We start from the raw sequence: 14224 nt of genomic DNA, 5'->3' as shown, positions 1-14224 counted from the left end.
CCCCCCCCCATGAGAACATGAGCTCCACAAGGGTGGAACCCTTTGGCTGCCTTAGTCTCTGACACATTCTAAGCCAGGAAAGTGCCAGATGCCCAGGTAACACTGATAGGTATTTCATGACTTAATCAAATGAGTGAGTGGTGTGGTGAGAACACAGCTTCCAAAGGGCCATTCGAGGGGCTGTTTTGATGGTGATCTTGGAGTCAGGGAGCACAGCTGAGAGGTTCTCAGAGAACTCCAGGGGGCAGGATCAGAGGCAGGTAAGTGTTGGGAGGTGCCAGCATCCGCCAGACCTACTCTAGCTTGCAGTCAGGGCAGTGATGCATGGTGGAGGACCACTAGAGGTGTCCTGAGGTGGGAGGACGAGGACCCTAGTGGGTCCCAGGCTTCTAGGCGTAGGGGGCGGCTTACCTCGGTAGAAGCTGCCAACTCTTCTTGGAACAGGATCATTGTACAGATGTCTGTTTTCTTTGGGGGCGGTGCCATCATCCGAGTGGGGGTCATGATAAGCTCCACCCTGAGACAGGAAACATGTTTATAAAAAGGAAAACTGGCCTGATGATCACGCTGCCTTTGAACTTGACGTGCAGTCTACTGAGGATCTTTGTCAGAGAAAACTCAGAATTATGAAGTGAGGACAATTACTTAACTGTATTAGACAATTCAAATTATCTGTGTGAGATTGGGTATGAATGAATTTTAAAAGAGAGACTATAGGGATGCTGAATGGTAAGCTTCACAGAAACTTTTTAGAGTAAAAGGCAACAACTTTGGAGAATTCAGACCTCAGACTTCTGCCGTGTATGGAATGAAGAGGTGCCTTCTCTGGAGGATTCTTTAACAGAAGATCGGGTCACAGTCATCTCTGGCGGGAGCTGTTCTCCAGGCTGAAAGTCAAATTTAAAAGGACTCATAAGAGTGTTCTGTTCTTGGGAATGAAAGTCACCTAAGTCACTATGGGCTTTACTTGCTATAATGGGTAACCATAACCAGCCAAAATAAAAACTGTTATGGGGTGGGTGCTTCACACTCATCTTATGGGGTTGTAATGATTAAACTGAGTATTTTTCTGATGTTGCAAAAAATTAAAACAGAATGTTAGTTGGCTAAAGACTCAAGTTGTCCCATAAAAGAATGACTCATCTGATGAATGTAAAACAAATCAAACAAGTGTCACACAGATGGAAAGTGAAAGTCCCATTAAAGTAAAGGTGAACAGGGAATAAATGACTCTGCAAGTTCAATTAATTATTAAAAACAATGGAAATGAGCTTCCTATATCTAGACAGCCAGGGCTCTGAGCAGCACTCTAAATAGAGATTCTATTAGTTCCTTCAAAATTTCTCTAGCAGATTTTAGGTAGATTGGTCCACAAAGAACTGTGCAGATTAAAACGATTTTTCATGAAAGCCTTTCATGACAGACCTACATGAAAACAAATGCTCTTTGAATATGTCAAAGAACAGTGTAAGTCCTCCTAATAATTTGTCCTAAAATTCCCTAATTTCTATAGTATATGGACTTAAGTTCTCAATTTTCTCTAGGATAACAGCACTTATATTTCATTTCCTTTCTTAACCAGAATGGCAAGGGGGCTCATCTCCAGAGGTGGGTGACAAGCTAAGAGCAGTCGGAGTCCACGATGCTATTCATTGAGAGGAAAAGAAACATTTCCTACTTTTGGGAAGAAAAAGATTAAGGCACCAAGTTACCAAGCCACTGGGATGAGTTAGTTGCATTTCGTACCTGCATATTACACGTTGGAAAGGGGCTCCTCTCCAGCCTGTGATGGCTCAAGAACATTTAGAATGCAAAATACGATTCTTCCCCCGCCCCTTCCCAAATGTACTATAAGAGAATTCTGAGCAGGAAATCACCCAAAGTAGCCTTCTTTTTACTTTGTGACAAGATGTCATGTGAATTTTATCACCTGTATTATTTACAATGGCCCCTAGAAAATATTTTAGAAAAGATTTACATCTAACCTAAACTCTTAAGTAGCAGTACCAGTCCAGTCCCCTTGCCCTTGAAGGTGGCATGGCATTTGCAGGAAAGCGATTCCCACGGTTACTCACAGCCAGTTAACTTGCCAAGCTGTCTGGTATCTTTGTGCCGTGAAACGTGTACTGTCTTGCAGCTTGGCACTGTATCTCCTGAACTAGACTGAAAATTCAGTAACAGCCAGGTCTGTGCTTAGCCCACAGTAATGGACTATAATTAGCTTATTTCCACCATGTTCACAAAGTCTTTTATTCTGGAACTCTCAGAGAGCCAGACCATTTGTCCTTTTCCCAAACTACAATATTCTGCTTTTCTTCTCTCTTCACACCATATTAACGTTAGCGTACACTACCTGGCTTTGACCTCCACCTAAACTCTTTAGGCGTCTGCCAGATTCCAGAGAGCTTTCTGGGTCCTGGAGGTTCTCTGCTCTCCACCAGGACTCTGGGGCTCTGGCTCCAGCCATGGCCTCTGTAAACGTGCCTCTCTAGCCCTTCTCCCACCTGGCGTCAGGCTGTCTATCCAGCACCTAAGAGAAGACTCTGCTTAGCTGTCCAGGCCACTCCACCCTCAACATGTCAGCATGATGCAGTGCAAAGAGCGCTGGCCAGGAACCTGGACATGGCCTCAAGAATCCAACACCACCCTCAAATAGCTGGTGAACATGGGTGACCTATCAACTTCATGGGGCTGCAGCCTCCTCTCTGTGATCCAAGGGCCCACAGGCTCCCTGCCAAGTCCTCCCTTCCACTCTGAAAAGGAGCTTCCTGGTCTCTACAGTCAGCACTTAATTCACAAACCCTGTGGCTTCTACTGCTGAGGAATCTTGAAGACACTCCTCATATTCCTACAAACACTGAGTTAGTCTGGAGCAAACTCTCCTCACCTCACGCTCAGATGACTGCAAAAGCCACACCAAGCCTAGCATTTGCCACTTCGGCAACATGGAATGGGCGGAAACCTCCAAAGCTCTCCACACTCCTCAATGTCTCTAACACTCTGCTCCTTTTCTTCTTCTTCTTTTTTTTTTATTACAAAGTTTATTTTTACATCATTTTGCACATTTTTTTTTTACTCTGCTCCTTTTCACCAGGCTTTTCTGTCCTCCCTTCAAGTCTCTCTCCTGATGGCTCACCTATTCTGCTTCCCCTGGTTAAATTTCAACCATCCCAGAAGACGCTGCTCTTTACCACCTTCTCTGGGGGCCTCCCCCAGCTCCTGCCTAGACAGAGTGTCTCCCCTCTGCCTCACTTATGCTAGCGAGGACAAGGACAGGACAGCATCTCTTCATCTTCCCAGTGAAAGCCCATTAAGGTGCCTCAGCCTCACTCAGTAAATGCCCGAGCATACTCTCATGCCTGAGTCATCCCAAACCGCTCTCTGCATTTTAGCTCAGAACAAGACCTCTGGTTGCCCCTAAAGCCATTTCTGCCTGCTGTGCTCCAATGAACTCTCCCTGTTCTCAGCTCCTAATTATAGCCAGGGCCATAGTAATTTGCTTCTTAATTATTTCATTGTTATCATGTAAAATTTAATCTTTCCTGAGCAAAGAGAAGGTTCTCAAGGGTACAACCCCAGTCTCACTCTCAGGAGTGCCTGAGAAAGCCTCACAGGCAAAAGGTGTTTAATGTCTGAGGAACAGCCTCCACGGCAACAGACTGGGCAGTAATGCAGACTGTTCGCCACTTGCTGCATGCCAGGCACTGGGTACAGTGCTCTTTCCACTGGCTTGAACCCTCATGGCCCTCAGAGGAGGGACCTGAGGCACAGAGCAATGGTGTCACTTTCCCACAGTGACATGGTGTGAGGGACACGGCCCAGGGGCGCAGATGCAGCCTCAACTGGAGGTCCAGCCTGCACTCTGGCTGCCGAGCACCGCTGACCATTGCGGTGACATCTCCTTCTCCGCACCTCCTGCCGCTCCGTCGCCCATGCTTTCTGGAGTTCTGACACACGCCGCTGAACCTATTTTTCGTATCCTCTAAAATCAGAGAACTTTCCCCTACATAAAACTCTTTTCTCCTCCTGACATAGGCTTTTCTTCACTTTCATTTCTTTGATGCAGGCAGAAGTCTCAAATAAAAATAAAGTGAAAAGAAAAACGTGTTCTGTTGCAAAAACAAAAAGTAAAAAACAGGTTATTGTCAGTTCCAGTGACTGAAGATGAAAAAGATGGAGGAAGTTACTATACTAAAAATACTCCCCTGAGATTTAAAAACAACCCAAAAGACTGAAAATTAACGTTTAACTTGACCTACACTGAAACTTACCTATAGTTCTAGATAGGACTTAATTTTTTCAATCCAGTCACACTACTGAATAAGCTATTAGCAAAAGGGTTTCATTTAAGCAAAAGCAGTTTGGCGAGACTAGAAGAAATCCGCATGAATTCACACTAAATGTTAAGAACACAAATTCTGCAATAAGTCAAGATAAGATTCTTTCAACAAAATATGGCAGAAAGGAATGAAAACCAGCTTTCTGAGCACTCAACAGTGACTTAAGATGATGAAAAGAAATTCTGCACAGAGATTAGGCCTTTATGCATCCTTCTCTGAATGCCTCCTACCCAGAGAAACACCAGCTCCTGCAGCTGTGGCCAAATGCCCCGCCCACCCCTGCACCGCCTCCCCCCATGAGCCAACAGTCGGGGGCCCAGTGTACCTGAGGCGACAGGAGCTGCAGGCTGTTGGCTCTGGCCGCCATCCCCTGCCCTACGCTCAAGCTTCCATCCAAGCCTTTGGCTCTCACTTTGTCCCGGGTCACATACATGGAATGCCTGTGTGGGCGCTGCTGGGAGGAGAAGGGGCTGGTGTAGCCCAGCCCGTAAGAAAAGGACTCATGGGGTGCTGACAGCGAGTGGGAGTGGCTGCTGTCCACGTGCTCGGGCAGCTTCAACTCTTCCATCGTCTTAGAATGCCGGGTGGTGGTTCTGCGGGAGTCGAGTGTGCCTTCGCTTCGGTTATTTCTCCCCGAAGGGCTCAGCAAAGTTCTCGTGTCACTGTGCCTGGTAGGGGTCGGGCTGGTGGGAGAGTTCAAATCCAAGCAGCTGGACGGGAAGTACCTACTGGTGTTGGACTCCGTTATTTGGGCCCTGGCTTCGGAAAGGTTGCTCACAGACTTCGAGTCACTCAGCGCCCCATGGCTTTTGGCCTTGGTCCTGTAGGAGGGACTTCTAGAAGACTGGGGAATGGTGTCAATGTAGCTATGCCGACTCTGCTTTTCACTGGGCTGCAGTGTCCCAGCTTTGCTCTGAGAGCTCTCCATAAATGAGTGCCGGTTCTGCTGAGACCTGCTGCTCGACTTGAGGTACTTGGTGCCTGGGCCTTCCGAAGGCTTTGGGTCGATATTAAAGTCGAACTCTGTCTTTGACTTGGCCTCTTTTGGGCTGAGAAGGTGTGGTATGTTGTTGTTGGTAAGGTCTTTGCCGGCAGACCCAGGCTGGCTGCCTGCCTGGTAGGTCTTGCTGTGCATGGGACTGAGAGTAGCGCCAGCCAGGTTTCCATTTAGGAAGCTTTCGTTGGCAGGAAGGCCTTCATCAGCCCGGGGCAGACCCACACTCAGGTTCTGGATGTCCTTGCTGTTAGATCTGTGGTGAGACTGCAAAGCAGCGCTTTTGCTGGCTTGGTTTCTACGTTAAAAACAAAGAAGTCTATCAGTTCCTTTCAATAGCAGACACACCAAATGTATCGTGTTAAAAAAGCACAACTAGCTAAAATACCTCAATGACTAAAAACATTAAATATCTCAAACATGAGCAGCTAAACAAGTCATCTATCATGGCGAAGGGAAGTTCCCTAGAGCAGGCCACTCGGCAAGAAATCAACAAATCACTGGTCCTGATGAAGTTATTCGGGATTCCTTAACTGCTCAGCTGACTTGCTGTCAACACAGTCCCTAACTGATAATCTGGGACAACCTGCTTCAGCGACCGCTGGTGCTCACATGCCAACTAGAGCAGAGCTGCAGGCAGATTACAGCTCTTTTGTCTGCTGTGACTTCGGCAGGGAACACACAGACTTGAAGGCCACTATGTACTTGAACTTCATTTTCTTTGTGAAGCTCACAGCCTTTCTCAGAAACACATACCACACAGACAGACACCAGTGTCTCCTTTGTCCGTGACCTGCATGGTCAAGGAATAGGGGCTGCAGCAATGCACTGCGTGGGAGAAAATAGCGCTCGCAGAAGACACGGGAAGCGCCAGGTGAGGTCTGCCGGGAAGTGTGTGAGGGTGTTTAGGGCCTAGAGAAGCAGCAACGCAGGTGCTCCTGAGACCTCCTTGAGCACCGGCTCCGAAGAGTTCATTCTCTCCAAAAGACACAACTCAATTCTCTTCTTCATTTCACACTTCATTATTCCAAACTAACCAAGGTCTTCTTGAGGCTTTAAAATTTCATTTCTTACTTGGTTTAAAATATTAAAAGCCCAGAGGAAAATTACTTGTCTCTATTTGAAAGCTAAAACTGACCTCACAGTGAAGTTTGTTCTAAAGTAACTACATAAAGGACCAAATTGCAGCTTGAGATGTTAGAATGCTTGTAAATGAAATGTAAGTTACATCATACCCTGTTTACTACTGTGCATTCAGAAAATTATTGCTGCAAATTTTGCTCTTGTTAAAGATGTTAAAGATGCTTTGATGTGGGAGAGTTTCGTGCCTATCACATACTAATTGGAGGAAAAATCTCATTTTTTTTTTGGTAGGATGGTAATCCATGAAACCCCCTTCCCATTTTGGCTACAAGACCCACACATTCAGGCATCAAATGTAAAGGCACTTTCCCTCTGCTCCTACCTTTCAGAGTATTCAAAGCATCTGAAGTCACACAAGCCTGTAATGGGGCAGAAGGTCTCACCTACTAAATGCACCCACTAACCTCTCCCAGTTGGACCACAAGGACTGCAGCATTAAACAAGGTCACTTAAATATAGTTAAATAACTGGGAATTAGTTACAAGGAAAGTTCCACTTCCTGTTAAACCATGCCAACAGAATTTATCTCCACGTCAATAAAGGACATTCTTGAATCCTAGTTGTTAATGTGGAATTTTGTAAAGCAAAGTCTTGGCAACTTTTGCTTTTGCTGCTTCTGTGGTAGCAGAAGGGTTAAAGTCTCAGCACTATCAAGCTATTACCAGCCATTGCGGCATGCATTTGATCCTTGGCCAGAGAGCTGACCTGCATGGCAGAGCAGACCTCTCCTGTCTTGCCCGCTTCTTCCCTCAGCAGTATATTTCAGTAGATCTGCCTGTTCTGCTCCCCACTCTGTCTTTGGTGAATCCTCTCACCACCACCACCCAAACTCTAGCCTACACCCCAGTTCTTGTATACATAAATAAATAAAAGCAAATCTTTAAAAAAGTCTTAGCAACGTTCAAAAACCCAAGTGATGACAGGTATAACCAAATCAGCCCAAATGTGCTGGTTATTCTCCCCCTGCCAAGTCTTCCATTCATTTTCCTTTCTGCCTGCTTCCGGGCTTCAGGAGCCAGAGGCTGCAGACCGAATACCCAGGCTCCCTCGCTGTGTAACTGGTCTAACTCCCAGTGGCCCTGGCAGTGCACGGGCCTGTTCCTTTCGCAGCATCATAACCTGACTCTCAGTAGCAGTATCCCTCCAGGGAGCTCCTCCTACCTGTCCCCCTGGGTGCACGTAACCCTACCTCCCCCTTTCTTATGAGGACTAGAGAGAGTAACAGCAGAGGTAACACCTGCAGATACTGTAAAATGTGCAAAGCTCCAAAGAAAGAGAAAAGTGAAGACAGTTGCTGGAGCCCTCGAGAGGCTGGGAACACTGCTCACATGGCACACAACCTGCACGTGGCCAACAGCACATTCTCAATGAAGCAAGGTGCGATTTCTCACACAGGGCACTGGTCCAAGAGTTAGATTCCCCATAAATGTGCGAAGAAGCTAAACTATTCTGAAAGTTTCCATCTCAGTATTAAGCTGAAGTCACTAAGCTCTGTACATAATTCTGACATAGAGAAGGCACCGTATTAAAATTGGAAAGACATGGAAACAACCCAAATGCCCAAAAGTAGATGACTGGATTAAAAAGATGTGGTACATATACACAATGGAATTTACTCAGCAACCAAAAAAAAAAACAAACACACAAACAAAAAAACCAAAAAAAAAACGCACATGCCTTTTGCAGCAACATGAATGGAGCTGGAAGGGATCATGCTTAGTGAAATAAGCCAGAAAGAAAAGGAAAAATACTGGATGGTTTCACCCATAGCAGGAGTACAAAGGACCAGGGGAAAAAATAATAATAATAATGAACAACTATATACCAGAGACATTTTACAGGGGCGGAGTGGGATCAAAGATGGGGCACGGGGGGAAGTGCATGGGACTATGGTGACGGCACACGGGTGATGTGGTGATGGGAAGCCCACAGGGACTACAACTGAGATGAAAAAGACACAAAATGATGTAAAAATAAACTATTATATTATGAAAAAAAATTATTGGAAAAAAAAATTGGAGCTCTACCAAAGCACAACAATAAAAACTACTTTAAAAATTCCACAGATCCCTTTGACATAGAGCAATAAGGAATCTGTGTTAAACTACAAATCACTTAAGAGGATTGGGTATATAAACCCTTCTTAAAGGATTGCAGTATAGACAGATGATTAATCTCTTCAGTCAAATAACTTTTCAAAGTGAACATCAAAGACACAAAGATGTGTAATTATGGGAAGGGTGGTGAAGCGGGCTTGGCGAGGGGGCAGTGCAGGACAGGCCAAGGCACCATCCTGCCTGAGCAGAGCTAATGTGCAGAACCCACTGCTCTCCTACAGGGACAGAACTTGGCTCACAGACACGTGTGTGCTGAGTGTGCCCGTGTGCGCATGTGTGTGTCTCAGAGATGAGGCGGGGGGTGAGCTGTCCATGAGTTAGGGTGTCGGGAACATTTCTGCAACAACGCTGGGAAGATCCGAGAGGGCCAGTGTCTGTGTACAATTAGTGGTCCCAGAAGAAGGATGCCACGGAGGAAATAAGGACCACAGACAAGTGTGGACAGAAAAACACTTGAGCTAAAATCACTCCCAGAGAAAACACATAGGACTGTTTCTTTAAACTATTCAACAGGGCCCTCCCCAGTGGTACAGTGATTGGGACACAGCACTGCAAGCTAACAGCCACTTCAGTGTGAGATCAATCCCCCGCCCCAGAGGTGACCCACATAGTGCAACAGACCTCTCCTGTCTCGCCCACTGCTCCCTTCAGCAGTGTTATTTCAGTGGATCTGCCTGTTCTGCTCCCCACTCTGTCTCTGGTGGATCCTCTCACCACCCCTGCACCTCTGGCCTGTACCCCAATTCTGTATGCATAAATAAATAAATCTCAGAAAAAAAATTCAATACCATGTCAAGACCTGAAAATGAATTACTCCCGAGATTTTAATTTACTTAAAATTTCTATTCTTTTCCACTTCAAAAGAGAGCTTGGCAAGACTTCTCAAAGACTCAAAATAACCATCTCCTCATCACCACACATAGCCTCCTTGACAGATCCCAAAGAGAGCCTCAGATCCCGACTGGTGAGTCTTTTTCAAGTGAGTCACTAGAGGAACAGCACACAGGCCCCTTCATGGTCAGGGCTGAACTACTAATCACTACACCACAAGTGTTGAAATTTATCTTTACTCTGCAGAGCTTTTTGTCATTGGGATCCTTTCTCTTTGCAAATGTAAACTAGAGGAGCCAAATGACAAAGTCAAAGGGTGACAAGAGCATTGGAGTGGGAGTGACCCTAGGAAGAGAGGCACAGCCGATTCTCTGGATACAAAGCAGTGGCCGGATACGGACTACTGCGCCTTGACTGTGTACGACAAGCTCATGGAAACAGCCCACAGAAGGAGCGCAAACTTGGTCAAACAGAATTTGACTGTGTTCACAGGACTCCGTGGGAGTAAAAAATAGGTAAGAGTAGGTTGTAAGATGGGAGGGAAAGAACACAAACCCGCCATTTTAAAGAGAAAATAAGTATAAGACACAGCCATACCATCGTGATTAAACAAAGAAAACAGGACAAGTGGTTATTGCCAATGTCTGGATATGCTCACAGTTCTAAAAATTACCAGGTCTCAAACTTTCAAAACTCCAACTAGTTAAGAAAAGTTGATTATTCTATATAGAGACAAAGTTAAGGGGTAAATGGAGAAGATTTGTGTTCAAAAAGCTTCATAGCAAGAAGTATTGTCTTCCACTTCTCTTAGAGTAAAGGAAAGAAACAGTTTCCTCTCTCTCATAATCCAGGCTATGCTAGATGGGAAGACCAGCTTCTTGGGAGAGGAAAGGACGACAGGGAGGCCGTGACAAGGTCACAGGCCTCCTGTAAACGCTGCCAACTGAATGAGCGCATGCCACTTCTGGAGAGAGACCCCAACTGTATGAACCAAACCTTTGAGGGGCCCCCACCCTATGAAATAGGTTTTAAAAAATATATATTTATTTATGCATATAAGAATTGAGGTATAGGCCAGAGATGCAGGGGGGTGAGTGGATTCACCAGAAACAAAGTGGGGAGCAGAACAGGCAGATCCAGTGAAACACACCACGGAGGGGAACAGTGGACAAGACGGGAGAGGTCTGCTGCGCCATGTGGGTCAGCTCCCTGGGGTTGAACTCATGCAGCAATGGCTGCTGATAGCTTGACAGTGCTGACTTTAATCTCTGCACCACCAGGGAGGGCCCAGAAATAGCTTTTTGAAAAACATGATGCTGAAAATTGTATTCTAAAAGCACTAGCTATCAAACCAATGTTACTATTTCCTTATTCTTATAAGAAAACAATTCCTCAACTCAAAGATGAAAAGATACGAGCAACAAAAACACAAGAGCAGTCTACAGAGCCAGATCCATTTGGTTCGCTGCAAAGATTGTGTAGGTGTGTTCCCATCTACCTGAGTACGGCATCCTCTTCTCTTCTTCCTCTAGCACCCCCTTGTCCTCACTCATCCTTCTTCCTCTAGGCATCACCCCTGGGGCCCTTCACACGGAATCTTCTAGTTCATGAGGCTAGAAACCCCGTAGCAGCTAACCCATGTTACCTTTCCCAAGGAATGCATAGGTTTCCATAATATACTTGTTAAAATCTTTAAGACCCACACAACTCTTTTAATTGTGGTTCTGAATCATGTAATAAGCATAAGGAAGATATTTTTGAATAAAGAGGGCTTTCCTTTTTTTCTCTAATTGCATCACTTAAGCAGCCACCTCCTCCACCTACTTTAAGGCCAACACTGCATCTGCACTCCCTTAAAAGGGAGTATTTACCTGCTAGATAATGTGCTGCTTTCCACGTGGTAAGGCTTTCTTTTTGCGGACCTTGAAGGGGAGCGATCCAAAAGTCTCTGGGTTTGAAATGTAGGGTGATTCAAACACTGTTCTGTCAAGTATCTGTCAGCTGGGTCCAACTTCAGTAAATTCTTAGGAAATAAAGATTGGAAAGAATATTACAAACTCAAATATAAATTTTAATAAAAACCTTATTTCTTGTCTTTATAAAAGAAAAGCACAGTGTCACGTAATACATAGTAAACACAATATAGCAAAACCATCTTTTTAAAAAGGCCATCTAAATCAGCCTTAATCTCACCACTGTGAAATGATGCCCTTCCAGACCTATTTTGATTAGCACATACACATATTTTCTTTTACAAAATACGGCTCATATTATCCACATAAATTTTATATCCTGTACTTTTTTTTTTAAAAAAAGATTTATTTATTTATTCATACAGAACTGGGGTACAGGCCAGAGATGTAGAGGGTGAGAGAATTCACCAGGGACAGAGTGGGGAGCAGAACAGGCAGATCGACGAAGTACATTGCTGAGGGGGAGCAGCAGGCGGGTCAGGAGAGGTCTGCGGCGCCATGTGTTCACCTCTGGGGCAGGTGGGGATCGAACTCATGCAGAAGCAGCTTAAGCTTCTTAGTGCAGTGCTTTAACCAGCTGCGCCACCAGGGAAGGCCCATATCCTGTACTTTTCACTTGCTAATCAAAAACATTTTTACAACATAATCTGAACACTCAAAATATATTTTTGAATAAACAGATGAACTCAAAAGAACAGATGTCCTTCATCTATCTGCCCTCTCTGGAGCAGCCATGCTAGCTAGCAGCTCCTGGTGCCCACACCATCCCCTACATGCTCCGTAACCCGCTGCCTCTTCTACCAAGCAGCATATGCACAACTGTCTGCCCTTAGCTTTCTTTCCACTGGACATGAGCTCCATACCAGTAAAGAACTTCAACTCTACGGATGCAATTTAGGTTGTTTAGCAAGACAAACATTGAGGTTCTTCCCCCTCTTTTATTATTATGAGCAGTGCTACAACATATAATTTTATGTTTTTTGACTGACTACACAGAGTCTGCAGTGAGGATATATAACATGATTTACTTAACAAGTCTCCTATTGCTGGATATTTAGATTGCTGCCACTTTTCACTGTCATATACAATTACTACTGGGATGAGTGCTTAAAAGGTACGTATACTCCTGATTCCTTTCATCGGCTAAACTAGAGATAGAACTGGTGGCCATGCCAACTTTGAAGACGGATAATTTTCCCCTAGGATAGTAATTATCCCCCACCCCACCCCCCAGGAAGGTCGTCTCCTCTCATCGACTGCAGGAGATGACCAAGTACCGGGCACTCTCAGCAGCAGGCATTATTGTTCTTTGGTGCATTAGTAAATAAGATATTGAAAAAATGGTATGGGGCCCTCCCTGTGGTGCAATGGGTTGGAACACAGCACTATGAAGCCATCCGCAGCCACCAGCACAAGTTGATTTCCCATCAGGGAGGTGACCCACGTGTCGCGGCAGACCTATCCACCCTCACTGCTCCCCTCAGCAGTGAGCTTCATCGATCTGCCTGTTAGGCTTCCTGCTCTATCTCTGGGGAAGGCTCTCACCTCAACCCCCACCCCGACACCTCTGGCCTGTACCCTAGTTCTTGTATGTAGAAATGAATAAATCATTTAAAAAATGGTACGTCAGGGCTATTCTGCTTACTAGTGAGGTTGAATATTTTTGTATGTTTATGGATTACTTCTACTTTTTCTACTTGTGCATCTATCCTACTGTTGCTATATGTTTTCTTTAGCCATTAAGGTACTAACCCTTTCACGCTAAACATAGGTGTTTTTACAACTAAAATGTTATCTTCTAATATTATTTATGTCATTAGTTATTGGACAAGATTTTAGATGGTGAATCACTATTAAAATTTCTTTTTATTGACAAATTAAGCAGCTATATATAGAAATATAACCTCTATAACTCAATACAACTCAATAAAAACACAGTTCTTGTCCTCCGAGTGACACTCTCCAGTAGAGAAAGGAAGAGGGTAGAACCCCAGCACTCCCGAATCTATCTCTAGCTCACCTGCACTGGTTTTGCCTACAGTTAACCTCTTTGTGATACACTGCTGGACACTGAGAGTTAATCTAAATCTGTTCCCAATAAGCCAGACTTCAGTTTCAGACAACTGCCTTCAACCTAGCACTAGGGAAAATTTAAATTCTCGTCCTATCATATGCTAAGCATTCACCCTGGGTCAACAGATCCACTAACCAAAGCTATTTTGTACACACATAAGTGGATTCACATTCATGCTGACTCAGAGACACAACTCTAAAATTATCTCCATTCTTTCTTCTTCCTTGTTACAAAATAAAATTTGGAGATGTGTAAAATGATTTTGGCCTCACTGGTAATTAAAACAATAGACAGCTAAATGGTTTCAACTCTATGATAACTAGTTAGAAACTAAAAGTCAGCTCCTGACAATTTTTAAATTAGATGTATGGATCACCATACAAAAGCCAAGTATGTACTAGCATTAAAGAGCTATTTTAAGAATATCAACAGTAGAAACTGATACACACACACAATGAACTATATTATATTTATAAAAATATCTACTAATTTTCAAATTACTTGAAAAAGATGAGGTCATTATGAGGAAAGGATGAAACTTAGCCAGTAACTCGTTTCAAAACTCAGTACTTTGAGAGAAAACAATTTTTACTGAAATTATGAGAGCTATTCTGCAAATTATTAGGGGCTTGAATTAATTCTGGGGTTTTGTATCCCCACTAAAATGGGTGATATTTTTAAACAGGTGCAGGATAACATGGCCATATTAGATATTACTCATGCACAAAATTACCAAGTCTGCTTTAGGGGAT

At 44.3% G+C, this 14224-nt stretch overlaps 1 protein-coding gene across 1 annotated transcript in view; it reads right to left on the bottom strand.

The window, feature by feature from the left end:
• CDKL5 (cyclin-dependent kinase-like 5) overlaps positions 1-14224 on the bottom strand; it is a 144901-nt gene that overhangs the window by 18959 nt on the left and 111718 nt on the right. The window contains exons 12-15 of the mRNA XM_012730240.1: positions 11297-11448; positions 4666-5632; positions 786-887; positions 412-517 (exon numbers count right to left, since the gene is read on the bottom strand). Coding sequence (XP_012585694.1) covers positions 412-517; positions 786-887; positions 4666-5632; positions 11297-11448 — 1327 coding nt within the window. The remainder of the gene's footprint in view (positions 1-411; positions 518-785; positions 888-4665; positions 5633-11296; positions 11449-14224) is intronic.

Source organism: Condylura cristata, unplaced genomic scaffold (assembly GCF_000260355.1).
Source record: "Condylura cristata isolate star-nosed mole 26May11 unplaced genomic scaffold, ConCri1.0 scaffold00027, whole genome shotgun sequence".
Lineage (NCBI taxonomy): Eukaryota > Metazoa > Chordata > Mammalia > Eulipotyphla > Talpidae > Condylura > Condylura cristata.
Note: the sequence above shows the minus strand (reverse complement) of the source record. Positions and strands in the feature narration are given on the sequence as shown.